The 27,567-nt window shown below is 39.9% G+C and overlaps 1 protein-coding gene and 1 pseudogene across 3 annotated transcripts; both read left to right on the forward strand.

Moving 5' to 3' along the window:
* Window positions 1–1,019: 1,019 nt before the first annotated feature.
* SLC18B1 (solute carrier family 18 member B1) lies at window positions 1,020–19,716 on the forward strand. Of its 3 annotated transcripts, none has more exons than XM_064649451.1 (14): window positions 1,020–1,179; window positions 1,654–1,793; window positions 2,846–2,941; window positions 4,608–4,681; window positions 5,452–5,599; window positions 8,438–8,594; window positions 10,033–10,169; window positions 11,947–12,048; window positions 13,035–13,126; window positions 14,090–14,185; window positions 15,889–15,963; window positions 17,402–17,495; window positions 17,596–17,642; window positions 18,877–19,716. In XM_064649451.1, exons 1-14 carry the CDS (start codon window positions 1,134–1,136, stop codon window positions 18,941–18,943), a joined length of 1,371 nt encoding a protein of 456 aa, XP_064505521.1. In that variant the 5' UTR covers window positions 1,020–1,133; the 3' UTR covers window positions 18,944–19,716. The 3 variants fall into 3 exon arrangements, with proteins under 3 accessions (XP_064505521.1, XP_064505522.1, XP_064505523.1); XM_064649453.1 differs by lacking the exon at window positions 1,020–1,179 and adding an exon at window positions 3,341–3,366 and having other exon boundaries at window positions 1,660–1,793; XM_064649452.1 differs by lacking the exon at window positions 17,596–17,642.
* Window positions 19,717–19,847: 131 nt separating this feature from the next.
* LOC135411637 (pantetheinase-like) lies at window positions 19,848–24,676 on the forward strand (annotated as a pseudogene).
* The last annotated feature ends 2,891 nt before the right edge of the window (window positions 24,677–27,567 follow it).

Below are 27,567 nucleotides of genomic sequence, written 5' to 3' on the forward strand. Positions count from 1 at the left end.
CTTGCCACGATTTTAATATCTCTCTCCAATTTTCTATTATTTGCTTTATTTGTATGCCATACTTTGCATATATCATGCTTTTGTTATTGTCCTTTTGTGAACTCAGGATGACTTGCAAGTGCTCTTCCTTTTTTTTTTTTATTTTTTGAGAGGGGGTAAGGCTGCTCAAGAGGTAATATATATGAGAAGGATTTATGTTTATGCCTTTTTCTGGAGGTAGACAGAAAAAGATGAAGGTAGTTCTTACGGATTTTTCAACTTCACAGCCATTAATATATGCCACACAAAATATATTGTCCAAATAGGCTTCAGCAAAGGAACATGTTGTTGTTGTTCTTTCAGGCTGCTAAATAGCTTTTAGGTTTCCTAATCTTGTGATAAGAAAGTAGTTCTGCTTTTTTCCTGTCATGTGGGGTGTGGGATTCTAAAGTTAGGTACATGGCAACATTTGCTCTGAAATGTCTTTTTTATGCATCTTAATATTATAACTGGTGACTAGATGGAGTACTGGCCTAGTTAAAATAGCACTTTTAAAATGTAATTACTGTTTTTTCTCTTCAAGCAACAGGTGGTCTTTTACCACATTTGGAAGAGATCCTGAGCTCACACCCCATCTCTCTCCTCATTTTCCTGCCCTGTGGATAGAAACTCGGGCCAAGTGCATTGATTATACCACCTCTCCCTCATCTCTAGCTTGAACTTACTCCTGGCCAGTTATAGCTATTAATTCTTGTGACAACTTTGTCGTTATGCTCTTGCACTTCTCTTTTATGGATCCTGTAACTTGCTAGAGGCCGTGTACGTCTCTAGATCGGCGATCTTTCTTGGTCTACCCAGTCTTAAGAACGTATCGTGACTTCCCTGAGCCAGATGTGCAGCGTACCCCGCCAGCCGGCACGTTACTCTCAATCTGCCCAAAGCCCGGCGCTGTCCCGGCCCGGGCGGGCTCTCCCCGCCGGGCTCACGCCGCTGCGGGCGCGCTCTGGGCGGGCCGCTCCCGCGGGCCGGGCATGCTCAGTGCCGGCGGCCGGGCTGGCGCTGGCCCAGGTGCCCGGTCAGCCCGCGGCCGCTGTCAGGCGGGGCGGCGGGAGGTGCCGCACGGTGTGGCTGTGGCAGGCGGCCGCTCCGTCCCCATGGGCAGCCGGGCGGCGGACGGCGCGGGCGGCGAGCGGCCCCCAGGTGGGAGGCGGGGGCGCCCCGCGCTTGTCCGCCCGCACGGCCGGGCCGGGGGCCGCTGCTGCCCCGCGGGCTCCGCACGCTGCGGCCGGGACGGGAAAGGGAACGGGAGCGCAGGGGAGCGGAGCGGGTCCCTGCAGGGGCTGAACGCCGCCGTGCCGCGCTCCGCGGCCGTCCCGGTGGGGCAGAGCGCGCACCGCGTGGGGCCGGGCGCGTCCGGGATGGGCTGACGGGCGGGGGCCGGCCCGCACCGCACGGGATCGCACCGCACCGCACCGCAGCGGGCGGGTCTCGCCCGCACGGCGAAGTCCGCGCTTCCTGCACGAGGGAATTAAGCAGCACGGCTTGATTTAATTCTCAGAGCAGGAAGGGTAGAAGTTTTTTTTGTGCGGCGTTTAATTTTCCAACCCGATTTGTAATTTGTTCCCCTCTATCAGGGAGATGATACTTTGTTGTTGTTTTATTTTATATTTCTAGATGGTGGTGTGTCAGAAGCACTTGGTGAGGAATCAAGAGGGTTTACCAGAGAACAGCTATTTACACTGGCTGCGACAGCTTCTATAAACTTCAGTTCAATGATATGCTACTCAATCCTGGGACCCTTTTTCCCTTCAGAGGTAAACAAACAACTTAGTCAGCTACTCTTTACACTACTTTTTTTCCTTGTCGACACTTTTAGAAGTATCTTGAACTCCATGGGACCTTTATGGTTGGCTGTAAGCTCTGAGTTAAGACTTTTCAATTGGGGGAACTCAGTGATAGCCTGATGCTGGTGTAGTTTGTGTGTGTATGATGGTGACCTGGATCCTGTCCATGGACTAATTTTCCCTGTGACTACAGAGGTGACAGCAAAGTAATGATATGAGATAGAAGGTGGATTCTTGGAGAACTTGAAGTAGTTCTTTGCTCAGTGTTGCGTAGAGCCGAGATTAAATTCTGCCAATGTCCTGACTTGCATTTCGGTGCTCTAACCACTCAATGACTTTATTTATATCTGCCTCTCTGTTAACTCAGGCTGGGCCATCCTTAACTGTGTTAACTTCCTGATCTAGCAACTTTAGGGGAAAAAAAAAATCTCTGCTTATGTGGAGTGAATACAATGTATAAATATAGGATGAAAAAACTGGTCACGGTGCCTTCGCAGCAGAAGTCCATTTCTCTCATGACCAAATTGTTCCCAAGTATTTACAACAAAATGTTTTTTTGGTTTAAATATTCCTATGTACTGCTTGTGCCCAAGTAAATATACTTTGCCAACTGAAGTAAGTAAAGAAATTGGTGCTTGTTATAAGAAGGCATGTTACAGTGAAGGTAACAGATATCTCCGTTTACTGTCCTCTCACCATGCAAAGGATCAAAGTTTTGTAGCTAGCACTGTCGCACACCAGTGCGCACTGTATAAAGTCTCTCCGCTTGTTCAGCAAATAACACATTTTTCCATTCACTGAGGAATGAACATGGTTTTTCTCTTAGTTACATATTAGAAGTGCAATATGTCTTTAAATTGCTGTGTTGTTTTACCTTATGAACCCCTGCTGCCTTTGAAAAAGGAAATTGCTTTCTAACTGCATTAATAGACAATTAAAAAAAATTAAATGTACAAAGCATGAATGTTTTTCACCTCAAGAATTTGACTACATCTTTACGTGGTTGTGATCTTTTTTTCCAGGCAGAAAAAAAAGGTGCCAGTAACACCATTGTTGGCCTGATTTTTGGATGTTTTGCTTTGTTCAATTTCTTGTCTTCTTTAATCTTGGGAAATTATGTAAGTATAATTGGAGCTGTAACTTATTTCTATTCTGACACAGGTTGATACATGAAGGCAGTTCTTTAAGGCTGAGGAAAAAGATGTCTCTTCAGTAGCGTTCCTGCAGACTTATGTATGCACTAATTGGAGTCTGGCCAGTTAGTCTGAATCTGATCTAAGTCTTGTCAGTGCTTCTTCTGTAGTTCTTGAGGTAGCGCAGGGCAATGGACATGTAGCTGTTTTGTTTCTCTGGTTAACTGTTCTGTTTGCTTTGTAATCTGAGTAATTTGGTGGTCAGTTCTGCTTTCTGTTACCTCCTTTCCCCTATCCCCCATTTTATTTGTTGCACTTGTATATTCTGTTTGCCTTTGGAAACATTCTTAAGGTGTTTTGTTTTTGTTTTTTTTTTTTCTTTAGTTAACTACGCCCCTTCTTCTTTTCTGGTATGTTGTCTTTTTTTTTCCTCTGCTGCTTAACTCAGTTTCCCCTTCAACTTCATTATGTAGTAATACAAGATAAATATCTCCAGTTCTTGCAACTTGAGTTTTCCCACAGATTCAGGATTTTTCTCATGTTGGAGAAATTACAAATAAATTATATAACTGTTTGTTTATGTGCTGGAGCACTGCTGTCTATGCATTATTGGCTAGGGCTGCTCAGGATCATACCCTAAGCTGGGGCTGCTGCAGAGTCAAAATCTTTTCTGTCTTTGGCTGGGCTGCCTCTTTGCTGACCCTATGGTGAGTGCTTTTCTCTGGTGGTGAGGTGGCTCATCAAAGTGTCACCCAAGTGCCATTTGTAAGTCCAAGTCTTGGTGCCTGTGACGGCATTCAGCTATGGCACAACCCCTCACTAAGTACTTTACAGGGGAGAGAGCGAGCGTGCCATCCTCACTGCAGACAGCTGAAGTGAGCATCAATAGACATGGACAGTGGAGCAATCAGACATCCTGAGGGTTGTAATGAAACTCAGCAAAATATGGGCTTTAGTAATAACGGCTGAAAGGCAGGGACTTTGTCCAGGTCTGGAAAAAAAAGGAGTCTGAAGTACCTGCTGCCCTTAGGGGAAGTTGCAGCATGTAATTAGAAGTTCAAATGTACTTTGTTATGGAAGTGAGTTAGCTTTATGACATACCTCCCATCGTCCTTCACTCTACTGGATAGAGTGTGAAATGAAGGAAGGTGGGGTCCTTTCCCTGATAGTGAATGGGGAGGCCTGAAGCTACTGTGCTTCCCATGCCAAAGCTTTGTGGTATTAAAAGTAGTGATAAATTTGCTTTAAAATCAGCTTCCATTGACTCCTCAGCTCTATACGTGACAGGTATTGCTGGCCTTCCCTCAGTGATGGTGCTGAAGCAGGAATGTGTTACTTTGTGTTTGTTTACAGTGAGTACTGCTGCTGTAATCTGCTGCTCTGCAGAAGCTGCAGCATGCTGCTGCGACATAGTTAATTGCAGCATTGTCTTACCATTCTGAAAACTGGATTAAGTCACTTAACCCTTCAGAGTACTTTTAGGTTCAGTATTGCATAAAGGTACACCAGCAGAAGCAGTATCTCCAGATCTTTTAGTTACATGTGCTATAAAGTGCCCATAGTGTTTGATTTCTTAATAGTAACTTACGTTGGAAGATTTTTGATCTTTCCTTGAAATACTAATATGTAAAAAATGGTACTTAATTTACAGCTTACACACATTGGAGCAAAATTCATGTTTGTGGCAGGGATATTTGTTTCAGGATGTGTGACCATTCTGTTTGGGTGAGTAATTTTTGTTGCATTTGTCTTCTGATCATTTTCATCCATATGAAAAGATGAACACAAAACCAAACTAGAAAATCTTGGGCATCTTTTGTGTGTTGGTTAGGTCACCTAACTTTTTACATCTTTAGTTTTTATCTTCCCCTTGTAAAGCAGAATGAACACTTCTCCCTTTCAGTAGGTTTCAAAGTCTGTTTACTACTTTGAAAACAGAGGAGGAAGGTTCATATATTTAAATAACTACTGTAGTTCATGAATAGTGAGAAGCCTGTCAAAATGCAGCAAAAAGGGAACTATTTCTACATAACGTTTTAATTTTTTTTCCTGAAAATATTGAGTGCAAATGGGAAGTTTTACCTGGCAAGTGAAGAGGCTAAGTCACTCATTTTAGCAAAATAAATGTTTTATTAGCAAGGTAAGAACCTTTTCTTAGGTAGCTGTAACACATTGCATCAGACTGCTTGCACAGGTGGTTGGAAAAGCTGTGAAATACAACAGAAGATGGCATTGGAGTTTTTCACAAGTTAGGTTTTCCATGTTTTTTCCACTGCCAAAACAAGGGGAAAAGGAGAAAGCTGCCAGAAAGAAGTTGGTAGAGTTTCAATGACTTTAGCAATGCGATTCAAAAATATGTCACAATAGAAAACATTAACTGTCTTGTAGCTGTGACCTTTAATGAGTAAGAAATGATGCTTCAGGGCCCTTAGTAGATGACTCCTTGCATCCTGAGAGAGCTCCCATTTACTGTTGGGAATTTTTTTTTTTTCCAGAATGCTGGACAAGGTGCCAAGTGGACCAATGTTCATTGGTTTTTGCTTTTTAGTAAGATCAATTGATGCAATAAGTTTTGCAGCAGCAATGACAGCATCGTTTTCAATCCTTGCAAAGGCGTTTCCCACTAACATAGCTACTGTCCTGGTAAGTGCAAAAAGCAGTGTTAGAGCTGAGTACCTGCAATATGATAAATTGCCAGTGGGCAGCCTAAAACCAGGAGAAAATCTGTTGTCTCATGTGCAGGTTTATTTGAAGTCACCACGTACTTTGTTTGCAATCTAGAATCACAGTCCTAGAACAAGTATAGACTTTAGCATAACTCCAGTTAGATGTAAATTAGGCGGTATATATTAGTTGCTTGTGCTTTGAAGACAGCTGACCACTGATGTCAGTATTTACCTCTTCAGTTGAAATCAGACTAATAAAATGCTAATACAGCTTTTAGTGACTACTTCTACATGGATAGTAAGGATCCATGTGGATTGATTACAAAAATTGATAAATTCATTCAAATAGTGTTGATTTAAATGCCTGAAAGATGCAAAACTGGAAACAATTTTGGCTTCATTTTTCTAGGCTATTGATAAAAGTTATGTATGAGAAAATGAGAGGTAGAACTTCTTGAACTCCAGAGGGGAGTATTTCTGCTCATCAATGATTCATTTCAACCTGAGATATTACCCTTATTTAGTTAGGTTTTTATGGTGTTAGGAAGAAAAATTTTGTATTTAATAAAATGCTGCTTTCTCTTTTTCAATAAATTCTGGTTTCAGTTCAAATATAGACTGACAGAAATAACTAGATTAAATTTTAATGAGTAAACAAATGTTGAGAATTTACTTAAGAGCATTAAATAAAATTGGAAAAGTTGATGCTTTTATTAAAACTGTTGTTAAGCTGTATAGTTACTTCTATAAGTAAATATCTATAAGAATATGTCCTCCTAACTAAAAAAAACCCTGCTAAATTGTATCAGCAGTAATCAGCTAGCATTTTCTTTGGAAAGCAGTTTGTATATTCTAATCATGTTTTGGATTTATTCAGTCAATAAGGTTAAGGTTTCCTGTTTGCAAATTTTAAGATGTAATTTAAATAGGTAAGTAATGTTGACTTAAAGGGACTTAGCTATTCATCTTATAATCAGAATTAAAAAGTAGTGAAATTCTGTTGTGGCAGCACAGTAACCGTGATATGTGGCTGAAAACAGTATGTGGTGATGAAGGTCATCTCAAGACCCCAATCAGAAATGCTACACAGCTCTCATTTGGCAGCTACCTTTGTTTAAAATCTAGGAAGGGTTCTGTAAGAAGACAGATGACTTCTAAATGTTGGTCTGTTTACTATATTTTGTGGTCCAATGTCTTGTTCTGCATGAGAATGAAATATCTTCAAATTCATTTGTTTAGACGTACTGTCCTTAAATGGACATGATGGAGAGTTCTTGTAACTCTGAGCTCTGAGGCAGGAGGCAGAAGAAAGAGCTAATGGTTTGAAGCAAGACACATCTTAGAGTAAAATTGTAAAGCCTGGGGGAGTGGATGAGATATTTTTAGCCTTGCTTTTCATTGCCCTTCTTGATAGTGGTAGATACTGAAAAGCACTTCCTCTCCTTACTATTTTGGTATCAGTTTTCAGCCTACCTTTACTCCTTTGGTACCCTAGAGAATGTATGGGGAAGTTATTAAATGTAGGCACATCAGCCTTGTTGAAGTGGGAAGTTGAGCATGTGTCAACATGATCCCTCTGTTGGAGGAGGTATGGACTTCAGAACATAAGCAGTCTCACTTTTCTTATGGAATAAGGTTTGTCTTGTCCTCTAATCTGTACTAATGCAATGTCTCAGCTTCCCCTCCATCCCCACCTCATTAATTTAGAATGTCTAAATGATGTACATCCTGATAAGAACTAAAATCTCAAAAATCAAATCAACCATTTTTTATGGTTGATGAGCAACACAAGTGAAAGCATTATTTGGTTACAGTTGTGTTAACTCAACAGCTATTCCACATGTCAGAATTTACCAAAATGTCTCAAATCTATCTGGAAATTTTGAAACTTACTAGTCATAGGTTGTTACTAGTTATTTCCTTTGCTGGGAAAACAAAAGGCTGCAACCCTAGGCTGACCTAGGGTAAAGAGCTTGGCTGTTGCTGACTGTGCCTGGTTTTGGGCCATTTGACCACTCTGACTTGTATCAGTAAAATTAAAGATGAGGATGAGTGCCTATACTATGTTTCTGGGTTCTAGAGGTTATCAAAACTTTAGCTGTAAGCAATTATTACCACTAGCTGTTAGTGGTGGTCTAAGTGTTGATTAATCAAGTGTTGAGGCAGATGTTAACAGTGATGACTTGTAACACGAGGTAAGTATAATTGTATTATTGTCCTTTTACAAATTAGTATCTTAATAAAAGGTACCAGATTATTAAATTATAGCCAAAACAAATCTGAATTTCCCCATTGCAATTTCATTATTATTTCCTACCCCTAAGGAGTGAATCAAAACAATTATGAAGAGAAAGCTTTAACTTGGCACATGCACTTCATCCCATGAGATAATGACCCATCTGAATAGGTTTGTTTGGATCCTTCCCTTCACACTGGAGTGTAATGGCAGGTGGGAGAGATATTTCATTTAGCTTAAGTTTTCCTGCAGATACTCTCTGCCACTAGAGCATTCGCCTTGCCTCAGGACTGGGATCTGTTAGGTAACAGCGGGGTGGTGAATGCTGCAGTTCAGGTGGTTCTCTGTAGTGAACCAAAAGAGGTCATGGCTGTCACACAGATAACTGTGAAATCCCTTTCACTGTTCCACCTTGTGAAGGTCACTACTAGCTGTTGTCCTTAGTGATGTAGTGTCTTTTTACTTTTCACTAGCCTACCTAGGTTGTGCTGCCCCTCAGACAGATGGCTTGCTTTTTATCATTGCATCATATTTGCTCCACATACTGACTGCCTTTTTGCTTGCCTTTTCATCCTTTAGGGCAGCCTTGAAATTTTTTCAGGACTCGGAATGGTGCTGGGCCCACCTTTAGGTGGTTTTTTATATCAATCATTTGGTTATGAGGTCCCTTTCATTACTCTGGGATGTATAGTGTTGGTTTTCGTGCCTATGAATATGTGCATATTGCCAAAATACGGTAAGCATCCTTCTAACCTGCCTCCTTCACTCACCTTTATTTTTCACATATTTAAGTATCTTTAAAGCGTATCAGCTTCTGGAGTCTGATCCAAGTCAGAGGGCGAAGCTCCAGTTGAATTAGCTGATCATCTTCATCAGGCCCATGTTTTAATGCTAACCTAAATGCATGTGTACAGATGGCCTGGAATGAATGCAACTCCTCATCCCTACTTCTGCAAACACTAAGAACTCTATGGAAGTGAACTGAGATATACTTTTGTTTTCTTTTGACTTCTTGGCTTAAGGGCTCATAAAGGACCAATTGTGTCTGCTTCATATAGGTTTGTCATTGGAGCTAGTTGAAGAAAACCTGGAGATAGATTTTGCCTAAAACAAGAGAACTTGACAGTGTGTTTGGGGAAACTAATTACAGGGAGAAAAAAGATGTTATTTGTACCGAATTATACAAGATCTGATTAACATGAAAGACTATTAAAGTTAATAAATGAGGTGTTTAATGAAGTGCTGGAGGTCATATAAATTTGACTAAATTTTATGTGGTCCTGCTCGGACAGAAAACTAACTTAAAGATGTCTTCATACAAGATTGTAATTGCAAGGTTACAGTTCCATTATTCTTTTCTAGAGAAAAGAAAATGTAACTTTAAAATGCTTCTTTAAAAAATTGCGTATATTGGGTTTTAGAAGTAACTTGCAGTGATAAACCATATGCTGCTACTGCTGGCTTTCCCCCTGACCTCCCCAAGCTCTGAAGTTGTCTGGAGTCATGATATTACTGGCCAATTTGAAACGATGTTAAATAAATGTTAGCTCTGAAGTGGTGGATGCCCGTATTTGAACTTTTAGTTCTAATGTTTATTTTGAGACCCCATTCAACTATTAAAGGAGAAACAGCATCAGGAAAGAAGCCTGATGTAGAAGTACCATGTAACGATGACATCTGAAAGAAGTTTCCTGGAGTACAAACTGAACATATAGGAGACCCGAACACCTAGTTGCTTAAAAAGTCTGGCAGATCTCAACTGATAAATAACAATCCTTTTGTCTTACTTTTAAACCATGTTTCTTTGTTTGGATATGAATTGTTCATGTATGTGTGCATGTTGAGACATACCCGTAAGAATTTCATTGTGTAAGTACTAGCAGAGAAGTAACTGTTTTTACACATAATTGGCGTAGTACATGCTTTTGTTCTTTTCAAGTTGGGGATTTGCAGTGTTGGAATCTAAATTGTGCACTTTTCTTCTTCATCTACGAAATTAGGTTTTTTACTATAAAAATAGTATAGTGCATAGTAATCTACTATTGACTTTCATTTGTTATGTAAACAGGAGTAATAGGACTAGAAAAAGAGAAATACTGATTTCTTTTCTATAGCAAGAAGATCAGTCATGAGCTTATGATAATGCAATTTTCCCCCCTTTTCTATTGAAACAGATTCAATCCCTAGCAAGGAATCCTTTTGGAAGCTTATACATCTACCAAAAGTCTTAGTACTCTGTCTCACTATATTTTCTCTAAGTGCATGTTTGAGCTTTTTGGATCCCACAATGTCTCTATTTATTCTAAAGAAGGTAAGTCCTGCTAACATGCAGTGAACTCTCGAGTTGCTAAACAGTAAGTAACTGTTATAAATGTGGCTTAAATATCCAAAACAAAATTGAGCTTTATCCAATTACACTGCTTTAATTAACTGTTAATAGTATGATTTCCAAATAACTTGATTTCCACAGTACTGACAAGTCAATTTCCATTGACAGTATCTCATCCTGCTGGATCTTGGTAACTTTGAGAACAAGGAAATGTAAGGCCTTTAAAAATGTGCTTTTCCCATGTAATTGGCTTTCAACAGCAAAGTACCTTCTCTGAATAGGGCACAGCAGCTGGTTTTGTAAGCAAGGGACTTTTTCTTCCTTCCTGAAATAAAATTCTTGAAAATTGCCACAGTCACTGACAGTGTTACATCTCTTGATGTGAACACTTGTTTTCCACAAAGTGGTGTCGCAGCTCTGCATTCTCTTACAGCAATCCTAAAATTAAACTGTTTACAACTATGTAGTTGCCAGCTGACTTAAATCATTCATTAAAAAGGCAAATGACATTTTATTTATTTATTTATTATTTATTTTAATACTTATTTGTTTCCTACTTGATTTATTTATTTTTCCCTGTGGCGTTTAAGGTAATGGATTTGAAGTAAATAGTTCCTCTGTGAAATTAAGCAATGCTCTTTGAGTGCTTTATTTATTGTTTTTCTAAGGGATAGTGTTTCACAGGTGGTTGTGCTCCTACTTTTTTTCTGTCTAGTACTGTACTTAGAGCACTCGTCTGGGGTGAAGGGGACTTGATGCTAACTGCTAACTGCTAACTGCTTTCATCAGTGGAGATGTGAATGTACATCTTCCATTACCCAGGAGGGGTCTGTAATTATCCCACTGTAGAATACTGTGTGCTTCTGTGGCTCTTCTGCTTTCCTTCTCTACTGTGCTAACAGATACTTGCTGTGAAAGGGCTATAGCCTTCTTGGCAGATGTTCTAACCACGAAATTAGAGTTATTATCATGTAGTTGCATATGGCAAGGAAATAATGAATATTTATTTAGTCAATGCCACATGAAACATCTTGGAATACCTTCTAACTGTTAGTCAAGGCACTCATTTGAGAGACTGGCATGCTTTTGGTTCATTACACATTTTGTTTCAGTACAGAAATGTGTCTCTGCATTAGGAAAATGTAAACCTCAGGGTGTTTGCAAAAGAATTCTTATTCATTCTCATAAAAATCATCCTCTGGTGGAAAAGTTGGAGTTGAGTTTTATAGCACTATTTACTTTTAAGATGCGCTGATTAACAGTGGATGGCTACAGTATTATGCTTTTCTAAATGCAAATCAAACTGAAGATTGGAGAAGTAAAGACTAAATCCATCTAAATTTTAGTGTCTGAAGTGTCTGTTTCAAATGTGTCAGATAGTAATGTTAGAAACCAGCGTGCTGTTGTAGGGGGCATAGCACAGTGTTTCCTCCTGTATATATATAAAGCATTATATTATATATATATATATAATATACATATTTATATATATATATAAAGCATTATTTAGGCTTTATATGAGTACGGTTCTGTCAGGTGTTTCTACCACTCCATGCTTAAAAGTGTTGCTGAAAGCAATGAAACTGAAGCTCTGTTGATGACTTCAAATATTTGAAAAACCTCTGTATGATATCAGTAAAATGCTTAAAATCATGCATTTCAGTATTTTGAACTAAAATATAATTCTTGAATTGTCCTCTAATAAATGTAGCATATATGGTTTGTTTTGGTTTTTTGTTTTATTTATTCCTTTCCATAGTTCAAGCTCCCAGCTGGTTATGTGGGCTTGGTGTTCCTTGGTTTGGCACTCTCATACTCCTTGTCTTCTCCTCTCCTTGGACTTGTAAGCGACAAACTGCCAGTGAGTACTGTTAGGTAAAGATGGAGGACTTCCCATATTGAAGCAATGGATGTAGGTCTGGTCCTGTGAAGGGATCTGCCTTTCAAGATCTTGCACATGGACCATTACTGCCAAGTGGAAGGTCTCTTTTGCAAGGCCCAGGTAATTTAGGAATGTCCAATGCAGTAAAGGACATTGGACAAGCGGTTGAAGTGTGCTGAGCTTTTCTGGTGGACTGAGCACAAACTGTTTCCAGACAATATGGAATAGAGAGTGGGAAAATATGTCGCAGTTACCCCTGCTTTTGACCACATCTAATTGTATTAGCTTTTGAGAAGAGGACTAAAGGTGTTCTGGTTATCTCTATTGATTTTATCTCTTAAAAAGTTTAATATCCAAATTAGATCAGCACACTGGCTGGCTATAGTCCTTTAACTCTTGACAGCACCATAGAAAGAGACTTTGACAGTGATACGCCTAAAACTGCATAGTTGAGAGGCACCGCAAATGGATCAAGAAAACCTACACTTTGAATGCTGTGCGTGAAGCACAGTGACAGTTTTCTGACACTGTGTTTTCCGACACTTTGTTTTCCTGACACAAAGTAATAATGGCCTTTCTACATGAGAATTACACAGAATCATAGAATGTCCTGGGTTGGAAGGAACCTTTAGGAGCAATCCTACATGATATTTCTTGTATTAAAGAAGAGTGAGACCTAAAATACTTTGCTAACAGAGAAGCACTATTGGTCAGTATCATAAAGAAATCTCTGTATTAAGCAGCTGCTGCCAGTGATTGCATTGGCAGTGAGGAAACATGGATTCACTATTTCTTGATGGTGTTCGGAATTGGCAGAGAAACTTGAATTCCCATTTTGTCTGTAGTGGTGGTCTCTACAGGAGTTGTACTTTTCAGGTGAAGATTTAGAACAGGAATATTAGGAAAGACAAAATAGCTACATTAGGAATTCACAAATTTTAAATTGCATACCTCGTCTTTCACAGTACATCAGGAAGTGGCTGCTGATAGCTGGAGGCTTACTGACAGCACTGTCCTTTTTCATGTTAGGACCTGCTCCAGTGTTGCACATTGAAAGGTAATAACTGCCTCTTCTCGAGCCTGCCCCCTTATGTGATGTTTTCAGCCATGTCATGTATGTCCTCAAGTTTATAATTAGCACCTCTGACCATGAAACAGTTTTATTTTAATGTCTAACATAAGACTGAGTGTAAAGCAGTGAAAACATCTGAAAATGGAGATTTTACAGCTTCATAAATAGATCATTTTCCTTTGTTTTTTACTGTTACTGTGCTCATAATGATTTTTTCTCTCTATGTATAGCTTACTGAGGAAAGTGCCAGATTATAGTTTTGTCTTCAGCTAGCTAAGTAAAGACAATGTCCATTGCACCTGAATGCTGTATTGCCATATCTCTCTGAGTTAATTCACAACAAAGCACGCTGCTACATTTACAAAACAACTGTACAGTCTTTTTGTCCTAGGTCAGATACTGTGTTAAAGATGATAGGCTTGTTAATGTGTAGAATTCCTCCTAGGTTTCTAATATTTAAAGAAGATTATATATTGAAACTGGTGAGGTGACATGTTTGAGCTGGTGAGAAAAAGAAATTAGTGATGTCTTCAATATTCTTTAGCTAAGTCTATTTGCTTATAATATACTAGGCTACAAAATTTTAGCTTCAAAATCCTTCACTTCTGCAACAAACCAAGTCTGGAGCTTGGACAGATGCATTATTGCGTTAAGCTCATCTGTCGACCTCTTCTCTATGTGCTTCTCGTTAAATCAACTTAAGATTTTTAACTTATCAACAAAACTCCGTTTGATAAGAAAATATGTAATTTGAGCACAGGTTCTTCACATTCTTTTAAAAAGTCCTTTTTTAAAGTAAAGAACTGTGTTTTTCAAGTCTTAGTATTGGCTTCAAGAAACATAGTTTGCTGATCAATTGTGGAGTGCTGACATAACAACCTTCAGTCAAATGGAGTCCTTTGAAAAGAGTTTTAAGCAGCTAACTTCTTTTAAATGCTTCTTTTTCAGTCAGCTGTGGATGTTTGTGCTAGTGCTGGTTTTGATTGGCTTTTCCATTGGCATGAGTGCTATTCCAGTGTTTCCAGAGATCCTGCAATGTGCATAGTAAGTAACTTGGTCCAACCCATCTTTCATGCTACTGGCAGTAGGAAACTGCAACTATTTTTCAGGGGTGTTACACTCTGGATTTTAAGCCATAAGCTGCCCAGAGTGGCTACATATTATTTAAGACTTTTTAAGCCTTTTGGTTCGTTATAACCTTGAACTTGTGTCTGGAGAAAGAGCCACGCCCACTTGTCTAAGAGAAATTTTTTTTAATTTGGTGAGAAAAATAAGACATTTTGACAAAGGGTTTTACATATAACGGGTAACATATAACTGAAGAAAAACATTTTACTAAAACACCCAGCACAAAGACCCATTCAACAGAAAACACCCCCTATAAATAAGCAATATACCAGCTTTAGTAAACCACAATTCATTTGTTTTAAGTTACCCACAAGAGAAGGAAAAGAGTAAAAGAAGAAGAACGATGAAAAGCATAAAGAAAGAGAGAAGAAAGAAGGAAGGAGAGAGAGGAAAGGAAAAATGGTTACCAACAAGATTCGATGATTCACATGGTGCAGGCAGCAGGAGAGAAGAGAGAGAGAGAGCTCACAAGGAGTCTCATGTATTTATAGAGTTCAGTTTTCTCTCCCAGGTGGGATATCCAGTCAGTGCCTTCCAGGCCAGGGTGAGGTGTGCTATAGCCAGTCACAGGCTCCAGGGGCATGGTGTCAATGGGCTACCGGGCAGGTCTGCCTTGACTGACAGCCCAGCTACAGGGCCTTCGGTGATGCCGTGTGCTCTGCATAGGCTCAGCCATGTTGGCTGCAGCCTTCTGGCTCTGCCATGTGCTCTCAGGGACCTGACCCTCTTAGCTGCAGGCCGTGTGCTCTCAGCAGGCTTTATGTGATAAGACAGGCCTTACCTTGTACCTGCAGGTCTAAGCCCAGCCCTTCCCACAGACACGCACACACACACAGTGAGATGGTTCTGACCCATATCAATAATTCAGTGAGATTTGGATCCTGTATCTCACAAGGGGTGAATATGAAGTGTGGCTTTTTTACCCCTCTTTGAGACAAAGGCAGCTAGTAACACTTAAATGCTTCCACTACTCCCTTATCTTAGTTTTTTCTGAATATCCTAGTCATTATACTCCCAATATAGCTTTGTAAATGTGTACCTCAGTACTAGGAACACACTGAAGTCCATCAGACTTTGGGTCTTACAGCATCTGGTGAACCTGTGTGTGATTTCATATACATTAGATTATTTCATCTTCTGAGGACTACTAATAGCAAGCAGCTTTCACTAGATTTTCAAACTGTATTGGCTCTTACAGCTGCACCTGCAAGAGTCATATGTGCTCAAAGTACAAGGTCCGTGTTGTGGCTTGGCAGTAATGACCTAGAAGGGTCTTGATTTACTCTTATTACTATGTTCCTTTTGGAACAAGGTATTTTCTTCTTAAAAGCCAGCTGTCACTGTTTACACTTGCCGTATGAAACATGGGGAATGAGTGTGATGTGATGTTAGTGATCTTACTTGGAAGAAACTAGAGAGGAGGAGTAGCACTGCAATCCTCCAGAGAGGCAGCAAGGAAGAAAGTACTGGGTAAACAGACATTCTACTATGCACTTTGGATTGTTAACTAGTTATGTAGTGCGCAAATTAAAAGGAGGGGAAAAACTCCATAAGGAAAGGCTATAGACTGAGTCACAGTAATGTGTTGTACTACTCTTAACTGGTCTGTCTTTCTGCAGTGAGAATGGATTTGAAGAAGGTCTTAGTCTGCTGGGACTGGTGTCTGGACTCTTCAATGCCATGTGGTCCCTTGGGTATGTATACACCTTTTTGTAACCTAGGAGAGTTTGGTTGTTCTACACTGTTGCCACACAAAACCTGGCTACATTATAACCGGAAGTCTTGCCTTGTAGCCATTATGTTGACCTTGATTCAAAAGTTTCTTGCTAGACAGGTGCCTAGTGGGCATGTTAAAACAAAGCTTTTTACCCAACAAAGGGTAAAACTGGTTTTGACAAGATCCTGAACTTGTCTTCCTTGAAATGTATTGTCCTGCATATCAAAAAACTGCAGTGATTAAGTGGATGTTTGCTTGCACTCCTGTGTGATCATTTTTCTTGTCATTTAATGCTCAGTACAGAGAGATCTGGACCCTAATTTTTCACAAAGCTATGTCCACCCACATGAGGTGAGCTAGAAGGTCCCTGCTCCTGACTAATTCTGCTTTCCATTTTCCACATTTCCTCCTTTTGTATGTGATAGGGTAGAATCTTCTCTTTTTTTTCAGCCTCAGCAATTATTTAAGGTCTGTGTTTTTGTAACTTAGCAGAATGTGTCGGTATTTATTAGTCAGTGGTCATCAACACAGAAATGAATGAAAGGTGCTGCTGGCTGAGTGACCCTTCAGAGTTGCAACTCAGTGGGAAGTGATAGAGTGCCCCTATTGACAGCCACTTCCAGGATATTTTCATCTGTCCTGGTAGTCCTCAGTGGCTGCGGGTTTGTTTCAGTGGCACAAATTTACACCATTTTTTACAAGCTGTCCAGATGTCATGTTTATTTGGCATAGGATTCAGTACAGACATAGGTACTATAAAGTTACAAAACCTCAGTTTTATGCTGTTATAAAGCCCAGTTTTATAATGTAACTTTCTTCCAGGAAATCTCTCCAGTTTTACACAGTTTTGTCCCTTTTGTAGTGAGAGACCGTATCACTTAAGACCTTTCATAAAGGGACAGCAGCTGCATAACCTTTCATGGCATTTTTAGACAGGCATTAAAGGTGCAGGGCAGTTGAGATACAGCTCAACCTTGCAGTGATCATGTCTGTCACAATGTGCCTCCCCACCTGCCTATATTCACTAGTCCTTTGTCTTGAAGTTTGGAAGCTTTTTGTTTTGAGGGATCAGACTTTTAATTTCTCTTATGATAGAATTGATCAGTGTAGATGTTCTGTTAGAACATGGTCTTCAATGGGTTCTCTCTGCTGAAGAAGGCTGCATTCAACTTTCTGATGTGGATCCTTTTTCCAGGTGAGGAGGTGACTAGACAGATTTACTGGGGCCTTGGAAAACAAAGAATTAATACTTACTGTGGGTAATAGGGAAGTTAGATCTGTGGAAGACAATTTCTTTGTTGACAAAAGTGAGAGAGTCTATAAAGGCCACAAAACACAATAAAACAGTTCTCTGAGAATATGAGATGTTATCTTTTTTGTTTGGGATGCAAATACCTGATTTTTGTTTGTTACAGAGCATTTGCAGGTCCCATTCTGGGAGGATTTCTAAATGAAAAGCTGGGTTTTGAATGGGCCGCAGCCATCCAGGGAGGATGGGCACTGTTAAGTGTAAGTAGTAACACATTTTTTGTTTTATATCTATTGCAGTACAAGCTATTGGATAAGGTTGTTATTATTATTACAATTATAACTGACTGTTTCCTCAAAGGGCCTTGCTACTGGAATATTCTATATCATTGAGGCAAGAAGGAAAAGGTATGCTGAGATATTTATTCTTTATTTTACTTGCAGTCATATAAAACAAACCTTTGAAAGCTGTGCTTCCATTTTTTCCTCACTACCAACCTGATAGTGAATGATGAGTAGTAAAAATACTGCTTAAATTATTTGTCTGTATGGTTTCCTAAATCCCTGCCGACTTAAACAGACACATAAACAGGGCAATGCCTATTCAATACAAGCAGCAGGACCATGACATTAATGAGCAAACCCTACTGATGTTTCCTCCAGAAGGGTGTCTGTGAGCTGGAATTGGTTGGATGGTCATGTGCAGAGAATAGTGGTCAGTGGCTCAGTGTCCTGGTGGAGATCAGTGAAGAGTGGTGTCCCTCAGGGGTCTGCCTTGGGACCAGTGCTATTTAGTATCTTAAACAACAATGTAGATAATAGGATTGAGTGCACCTTTAGCAGATTTTCAGATGACTCCAAGCTGAGTGCTGCAGCTGACATACCTGAAGGATGGGGTGCCATCCAGAGGGACCTGTACAATCACAAGGGTGATTTTTCCCCTCCACCCAGCTTTTCTGAGACCCCAGTTAGAGTACTACATCCAGCTCTGGGGCCCTCAGCATGGGAAAGACATGGACCTGTTGTAGCAGGTCCAGAGGAGAGCCAGAAAAAGGATCAAAGGGCTGGAACATCTCTTCTGTGAGGAAAGGCTGAGGGATTTGGAGTTGTTCAGCCTGCAAAAGAAGGAGCTCTGGGGAGAACATACTGCAGCCTTTCAGTACTTAAAGGGAGCTTACAAGAAAGATGGGGACAAACTTTTTAGTAGGCCTGTAGTGATAGGACAAATGGTTTTAAACTTAAAGTAGATTCAGACTAGGTATGAGGAAAAAATTTTTACAGTGAGGGTAGTAAAACTCTGAACCAGGTTGTCCAGAGAGGTAGTGGATGCCTTATCCCTGGAAACATTCAAGACCAAGTTGGACATGGCTCTGAGCAACCTGATCTAGTTGAAGATATTACTGCCTATAGCAGGATGGTTAGACTAGCTGACCTTTAAAGGTCACTTTCAGTACAAACCATTATATGATAGTATGAATGAATAGTACATGGTTGGGTGCAATAGCAGGGAATCAAATCCAGTGATTCACATAGCTCTTTGCATGTAATATGCTTTTTTGCTTTTAATGCTGATATTGCATAGAAGTGTCTAGAGAATATGCAACCTGTGTTTTCTCTCCTGTTCTTTTCCTTATGCAAACAGTTCCAGCCTGCAAAATTCTCCTGGTAATAATGAAGAAAGAACTCATCTCATGGGCAGTGAAACATAGCCAGACATACTTTTAATTCTCTGTTTACTATTGTGGTTTAACCTAGTATTGAGGTGACTGGACTTAAGAGTGCTTCATTATTCTGGAGCTGTGACATGATCCCTTATTGAACAACCAGTTGTGGTTTAGTTGTAGCTGCATTACTGTTTTGAAACACTAAACACTGACTGCCTTTCTTTTGGAAGTTCTTATAAGTGATGACTAACCCTCAGCTGTCAGCCTGTTTAATTGTGTTCCATGTACAGTGCACCACTGTATGTGAAGAGACATGTTTTCAAATGTCTGGTTTCTATACTTGTGTGTGCTGTGCATTATTCTTCGATAAAGGTCCTATTTTGCTACCATGATTTTCTGTACCTTTTTAAGGGAAGTTCATTATCTTGTAATACTGTGACTGATAACATAAAACATTGAGACAGAATTTGAAATTACAAAGCATTACAAAGCACAATATTATTTTCAATAAAGCAACTTTTTTCCTAAGTTTTGTAAATTTTCTTAGAAAACTAAAGTCCAAAAGACTTTTTGTCTACCAGTATGTGTATTATCTTGAGAGTGCCTGAAGATAGGAGGCAAAAGAAATGAAGAGAAGAGTTGCCATGTCTACACAGAACCAACTGATCTTCAATCCTGGAGGAGATTTGGCATCTTCTGTATATGTGTGTATACACACATGCACAGATATATGTATGTTTGTATTATATATGAAGACTCAGCTTGGTGTGTGTGAGATTTATATTGCTAATAAATCCTGCCTGGAATGTTTGTACTAATTGCTTCTGCAACAGCAAATTTATCAAGAGTCTAGGGCTACTAAGGGAAAAAAAAATCTTCACCTCCTCCAGATGCTTGGCAAAAGAAACTCAAGGGGAACTGAGACAAGGACGTGCCTGGTAAACTCTCACTAGACTTCTTGACTTTGGTTGTGGCAAAAGTCTTTTAATTTGTCCTTGAGCTCATAACTCACTGGAAAGGGTACTGGAAGGGATTCTCTGTGGTACCCTTTTTCCATGAATAAGAAAAGTGGTCTGTCTCACAATCTCCAATCAGTTTCTCTTATAAGTAGTTACTGGATTTTACATGAGAAATAATTCTTTCTCTGCCTGCGCTCTTTGGGACTAGCAAGAACAACTGCTCTAGTAGCCAGCTGTGAAACATCAGGGTATGAAAGGGCAGGCTTCCCCTAGGAACACCCTGTCAATATCTTTCTTTCCTTTTTGTATCAGGTGTTAGACTTTACTGAAATGAGGAGTGTACACCTCAAGTTTTTATGAAATGCTGACCATGCCAGTACTGATGATAAGCCAGGTGAGAAGGAGCTGAGAGAACTAGAGTTAGGCACAAGGGGCACAAGATACAGATCTATAGACATGAGACTTAATTAGCTTGTTTTGTGCAATGACTTGTTCACTTACCTCATGTGTAGTGTTAGGACTTCAGGGTGCCCAGGATTACCAGAAAAAGCACAAATGTCATTGAAAGTAATGAGTTGTCCTGCTGCGTGTGAAAACTTCACCAGAGCACCAGTAGAAACTAGGCAGGCTTAACTAACTCCTCTAACTTCCTGGCAACATATCTTCTCCCTTGTTCATTCTTTCATGAGCACAATGGAGACAAAAGAAACATGAAAGGGAATCCTGATTTCCAAGTTTTTTGCCTTGTGAAATAATTCATAAACATGTTCTCTTACTATGATTACCCAAAGGTCCTGGAACAATAGTTAAAGTAGGGCAGTCGGGTCTTCTATAGGAAGCTAAGCCACTCTCTGACTAGTGCTGTGCTTGTCTCATTCAGTGGCAGGTCTAAATACCCACCTGTCATTACCCACACAGTTGTACAAGCTGTGAAGCTGTGATGAGTGGGAACTGTGCCAGGTATAGCCAAACTACAACCAGCTAGACCAGAGCAGCCCTGAGCAGGAGTGGCACAGGCAGTGCCTATGTGGTGGTGCTGAGCTTGGAGTTATCTGCTTGCCTCTCACAGCCCTGCCTGCCCCCTACGCCCTTCAGTTTCTATAGGAAAGTATGCGTGCTGGTCTCTGCTGAGATTTCCCAAACTGTTTTCCTGCGGTGACCTAGGCTTGCCTTGAGCTGTGTTACTGCAGCAATGCCACACCTGACTCATTCAAAGATGTGGCAGGTGATATTTCTTCGGCTGCCACACAGTGGTGACTTCTCTGTGGTGGTGTAAGGCAGAATTGCTCAATGCTGGTGGCCCTCTTGCCTTTGATGCTGTGAGTTTTTCCAGGCAGGGTGATTGTATCTCCTGGTGTCAGCTTTCTGTCACCCTGGGAAACTTCCAGATATTGTGCAAGACTTCCTCTTTTTAAAGCCCTCTGCTTTTGCCTGCCTGTGGCCTCCTCTTGGATGATTTCCGGGCTCCAGACATGGGGCTTCCTAAAGCCCTTTGGTGCTATCTGCTCTTGAGGCCTGTGCCCTGGGAACCTGTGTTGCAGCAGACTGTGAGCACAACAGAGGACACTGAAGTGCCAGTTTCTCCTGAGGAACCCTTGATACTGATGGACAAAAATATGGCAATTTTGGAAGTGGCCATCAAAGAAGCAGCCAGACAGCTATTATGATCTCATTGAAGACATTTGTTTGAGTAAACACTGACTGTCTTTTCCTATCTTAATGGTGTTTTTGGTGACTCTTGTGACTCTTGAAGATGGCATTTGTGGCTGGGTCTTCACAAGGGAAACAATATACCCTTGTCTTGAGGATATCCCAGATTCACAGGTGGACTGGATTCCATGTGCTGATCCTGGAAGATATTGTCCCTATTGTAAATGGGGGAACAGTGACAAGAAAGATGGCTACCTTTAGGAGCCGTGATTGATAGTTTTAAGTGTCTTGGAGCAACTGCTGTGAAATGAAGCCGGGTTAGTCATCATGTAGTTGCCATAAATAGCTTCAGACAACTTTCTTTGTAGTTTTTCTCTGTCATTTTTCTTCACTGTAACTCTCTTTATTTGTACACCAGAAAGGTTGAGATTTATTTAAAAGAAGAAACTTATAGAATCTACATTTCAGTAAGTTATTCTATGCATGTTGTAGAAAATGTTTACATTATGAGAATATTAGGGATATTTCTGAATGAAATAACATCTACAACTGAAAGAATATACTGCACAATTCCAAACTTACATTTTTGAATCATGATTTGGTAGCCTTTTTATTCTGTTATTTTTCTTAATAAATTGCTCTATTTTTTGAAGCTGCAATAGGCAAGTAACAATACATACCATAGAAGAAACAAATCAGAAGCTACCTCAGCACATCAGCCAAATGGAGAGCTGCATCAGAATGGCTGAGATTAGCCCATGTGTTGGTGTAATATCGATGCTGTGCCACATGCCGGCAGCAGAAGGGAGACTTGAAGGTGCAAAGATTTGCTTTCACTGCAAGGAAACCCTTGTGTTCCTCAGTTAATGTGAGGTGGTGCAAGAGTTTCAGCATGCTACGCTTTGAAGCACAAATCTGCTGCCTTCTGTCAAATAACAGAAAATAACAGTCTCCGATTAGATATGGCTAACCTAGACCTATCACTCTTGTGATCTGTAATCTTAGCGTTAGAATTTTTATGGATCGAATAGTTTTGATCGTTTACTTCTTTCTTCCTTCCCTGCTGATTAGGTTTGCTTCCTCACCCATGCTGGAAAGACCGAGCTGTCTGGCAAGGAATAACTCCATCTGTGTGGTTGCAAATATGGGAGACAGGAAACCATGCAATTCCAGTGGTCCAAGGTGACCAAGTGATGGCCACTATCAGTACAATACCAATATTATCTTTGACTCAGAAGGGAAACCTGATGGCTTGTTATCACAAGGTGAGAGGATTTTACAATGTTCAGGAAGCGATTATGATTCTCAGGTGATTAAAGATGAGAAACAGAAGCTGCTTCCCAGGCTTAAATGTGTTTCTACATAGAGTCGTTATAGAGCAAGTGTCAGAGGGCAGGTGGAAGCCACTGCCTTACAATATCTTTGTTCCTGCTATTCTGAATTTAATAGCAAGTAGTTAAATGAAATTAATTAGAGCTCAATAAGCCCTCTGTTTTTACTGCATCTCAGTAGGAAGTGACACTTAAGATATTTAAACATTAATGTCCTAAATAAACTCTTGCTAACTAAATACAAATCCCCTACACTGGTATAAATCAGAACCACAGTTATTTGTGCTTGACTTCTCTTGCAGTGGTATGATTCTCCTCTTTGAAACTGAGGTATAGCATGTTCACAAAACATGTTCTCCATTACCTGTATTTAAGTGAATGAGTATTCAATGTTTTTTAACTTAAATGGTTGGATTTCTTTTCTAATATTTTATTTCCTCCATTCTCTTTTCCATGAACAGTACAACCTTTTTATGACAGAGAAACAGTTTAATTACCCTGAGGATCCAGGATTTGTGACTTTCAATACATCCTTTGGCTACTTTGGCATTTTCACTTGCACAGGCATACTCTATCATGTGGTAGAGTATGCTCTAGACCACTCCAGCTGGGGTCTTGGCAAGCAGATTTCAGGTTGACACCATTCTGTTCCCAACTGCTTGGATTAGCACTCTTCCACTGTTGTCAGCAGTCCAGTTTCACTCAGCGTGGGCCATGGGAACAGGCATCAACTTTCTTCAGCAAATACGCACAACTCCACTTTAGGTGTGATAGGTAATGTGATATTGCTCTAATTGGTCTTGTTCACATGGGCAACATTTATATCTGTGTAGTGCAGTTGACCTGAGTAGAAATTCCTATCAGCAGGCATACACACATGTCAACAGGATTAGGACAGGAGTACCTGTAAAGATATAAAGGATTTAAAAATGTGCTATGTCAGAACTCAGAAATGCTTAAGTTGACTATAACACTTTTAGTTATTTGTTAAATAATGAGTTCTGAGAGTTTATGAGTGTTATTCTTCATCGTCTGACCCTGGTGTTTATCATTGTTTTGGTCACGTGAAAGCCCAAACTTTGTTTTCTCCACTAGGTGGAAACCTGACTCTGAGAAATGTTCTTGTGAGTCCTGTAAATAGTACCTCTGGGCTGGAGACATTGTGTCACGTTTTCTTTGCAGGCTTTGTTTTCATTATTTTTCCTAAGCAGATGCTAGACTTCAAGCACAAATTTTGTGTGCATGTGCTTGCAGAATTGAGAGAAACTTCCTGCTACAATGTAGCTCTAAACTTTGCCGTCCAAGTAAAAGCAGATCCGGGCCATTCAGTTAATTATGTTGTTGATAACCCAATGTCACACGACTCTTATTCCTTATGGATAGGTTTTCCTCTGGGCATTAAAGATTTCTGTATTTATGTAAAGCACTTGAATAAGGATGTGAATTTTGGTAATATCTTTTACATACAGAACTTTTTAATTTGACAGTGTTACCACTTATTTTAGTCAGAATTAGTGATTTCTAATGCAGTTAAACTCAAGGAAGAATGTATAGCTTCAGCCACTCAATTCGTATATAATCAGCACACTAATTTTGTCACTTAAAATACTTGAAACATCAGAGGTTGGTCTACTTTCTGTTGATTGCAAAAAAACATTAGGTTACAATTGTAGTCTGTGAAGGCTTAATTTAGTTTCAAAACATTCTGGTAAACATTAGAATAAAATTTTGCACGCATATAATTAGTGAATACTGCTTACCTGTCCCATGCACTTGCTTTCAGATTAGAAGCTTTCTGGTGTTATGTGTTTGCAGAGAGTGGTATTTATGCCCCAGACAATCCAAAAGCATATTATTACAATGCTGTAATGGATAATGGTCACCTTTTGGTGACAGAACTGACTTTATGCTCACATCTCTCTCCTGACTATGCTGGTGCTGTTAACTGGAAATTTTATACCAGCAAGATCAAACAGCTTCCATCAAACAGACACTATTTCAGTAGGGTCATTTACCATGATTTCATCTCCTTCATAGAACTCACTGAGTCTGAAGGAAATCATGCCATTTGTCAGCAGGGCCTCTGTTGCTATCTGAGTTACAAGGTGGTAGAGAAGCAGCAAGATGAAATTTATGTTCTGGGTGCCTTTGATGGGCTACATGTCATTGAAGGAGAGTATTATTTGCAGGTAAGAGTTTTCTGCTCTTGTTTCAGCAGTGGGAAGGCTGCAATACTCTCTTTACAGTCCATTTCCATTTGTTCCATTTTTTATTTGAGAGCATTTAAGACAAGGCATTTTTTAGGCCCCCTGGAAAAGGTTTGTTTTCTTCATGATACATTTTGTCTTCATTAAGGGTGTTGATTTTCTATGTTAGAAATGATGGAAGTGAAGACCTTGGGTTGACCATATGCTGCCACACTTCAACAATGTGAGATCACTCAGCAATTTTGTCAAGGACAGAACAAGATAGATACATATCCATGCTGGTTGTAATTTCTGGAACACATCTTGCGTAAGTTACTCTTCAGGTTTTGCAGGTTGTAGGTTTGGGAGGATTTATTGCTGAGGGGAGACCTTTTTGCTCTCTGCAACTACCTGAAAGGAGGTTGTGGCAAGGTGTGGGTTGGTTTCTCCTCCCAAGTGACAAGTGACAAGACAAGAGGAAATGACCTCAAGTTGTGCCAGGGCAAGTTTAGATTGGGTATCAGGAAAAATGTATTCCCTGAAAGGGTTGTCAAGCATTGGAACAGGCTGCCCAGGGACATGGTTGAGTCACCATCCCTGAATGTGTTTAAAGGATATGTAGATGTGATCCTTAGGGGTATGATTTAGTGGTGGGCTTGGCAGTGCTGGGTTAATGATTGGACTTGATCAGTTTAAAGGTCTTTTCCAACCTAAATGACTCTGTGATTCTAAGGAGATTTCTGTATATGTGTAAAAAAGGGAGAGAAGACTGTAGAGTTCTGCCTGTCTTCATAGGGGTGGTCTTGTCACTCTTTCTGCTTAGTAGTTTGTACCATTGTGCTGATGTGATTCTCTACCATGTGGTTATTTAAAAGAATTAAGAAGCTAAATACGGATATAACATTTGTATTTACATTGCCAGTGTATTGATTCTTTAAAATTTTTCTGTTAAGCTTTTTTTAGCATGCTATATATCTTTTCTATATATATAAAAATATATAGAGATATATAGAGTATGGCTTCAGTTTTTTTGGAAACTCAGTAACTCCTCTAGGTCACATCTGTGACTAAATACATACATATTATGCATTAATGCACACACTTATAAACACGTGCAAATAAAGACACAAGGCTTTGCTGCAGTGTTGGCAAAGAACTGTCTTTTTACAAAGTTTCAAGTGCCATCCTTGGATATTCTTGACCTAAATAAATGAGCAGATATGTTGGATCATTTTTTTCTCATAACAGCTTTTCTTGCTGTCAAATCCAGCTCTTGATTGTTGAAAGCTTAATGGTATTTTGCCTTCCTGTATCCTCCTCACTGCAGATATACGCACTGCTCAAGTGCAAGAGCACAAACCTGGACACATGTGGGCAGCCAGTGGAGACAGCTCAGACCAAATTTGAGGTGTTCTCCCTCAGCGGCACATTTGGCACCCACTACACCTTTCCAGAAGAGCGGTACAGTTGGGGTGCAGCTGGCACCTGGGGAGTTCAAGGTAATGGGACACCCTTGTGATATGTCAGACTTGTAACACAAATGGTCAAAAAGCTACTTGTAGTTATCAGTGTCCTCTGTTTCATTAACTGCCTTGAGTTCAAGGCAGTTTTATTTCTGTCTGATTTTCCTGGTTGTATTCATACAGAGGGTCCATCTTGCCAATACCCTTCTTCCCTGCCCCCCCCAAAATCCCCTAGAACAAGATCTCCCTCAAGACAAAGTGTAGTTTTTTTCAAACTTCATGGTAGCTCCATTTGAGATTGGAGCTCTCTCACCTAGATCGACATTATTAAATATTTTTTTGTGTGTTTGCCATGCAATAGTACTGCTGTTATGATGTTCCTGCTTATTTTACTTTTCCATAACTAAGTGCTATCTGATGGATGTCTGATAAGTTGGACTACTACATCTAAGCCAGTGTAACACTCTTTGGGAGGTGGTATGATAAGGACCCTCCACACACACAGCAAGTTTCACCATGATTTCACTACAGATCCTTAAATATTTAATCTCCTTTTTCTGTAATGCTAATTAATCATAATGTTAATTAATGTTAAATAATACTAATACTCATAATTATAATGGCATTCTATTTCTAAAGTTCCTTTATCTAACAGTATAGTCGTTCCACATTGATTTATTGACTTGATTTTGCAGCAAAAATAAATTGCTCTGCTGGTCAGTTGTGTTTGTGTTTTTATGCAGTCGCTTTGGTTGTCATGGGCTTGGGATAGGCACTGGGGACAATAGAAAATAAATTCCTCTGACTTAATTGGTGTAGGATTTAGGCACATAAGAGTGGGTTGTGGCCCAACAAAAACCAATTTTTAATTATTTGAAATTTTTGATGGGGTAACAGAAGCCATTTCTACAATACTGTTCTGCCCCATCTCTGGACATGCACTGTTCTAAAACAGAACATCTAAAGGTTCTCATTTAATTTGAAAAAGAAAACAAGCCTCCAATCACCATTGATTCAAAAAACAATTATTCAAGTCAGCACACGATGTAATGTGTTATCACACCGTGCCCTAACTCACAA

Source organism: Pseudopipra pipra, chromosome 3 (assembly GCF_036250125.1).
Source record: "Pseudopipra pipra isolate bDixPip1 chromosome 3, bDixPip1.hap1, whole genome shotgun sequence".
Lineage (NCBI taxonomy): Eukaryota > Metazoa > Chordata > Aves > Passeriformes > Pipridae > Pseudopipra > Pseudopipra pipra.

What these genes read in the sequence shown, in the direction of transcription:
- SLC18B1 (XM_064649451.1), top strand. Translation starts at nt 1,134, where the DNA reads ATGGGCAGCCGGGCGGCGGACGGCGCGGGCGGCGAGCGGCCCCCAG. An exon ending in GACCCTTTTTCCCTTCAGAG is followed by an intron (nt 1,794 to 2,845) that starts GTAAACAAACAA and finishes CTTTTTTTCCAG; the next exon opens with GCAGAAAAAAAAGGTGCCAG. An exon ending in TTGTAAGCGACAAACTGCCA is followed by an intron (nt 12,049 to 13,034) that starts GTGAGTACTGTT and finishes CGTCTTTCACAG; the next exon opens with TACATCAGGAAGTGGCTGCT.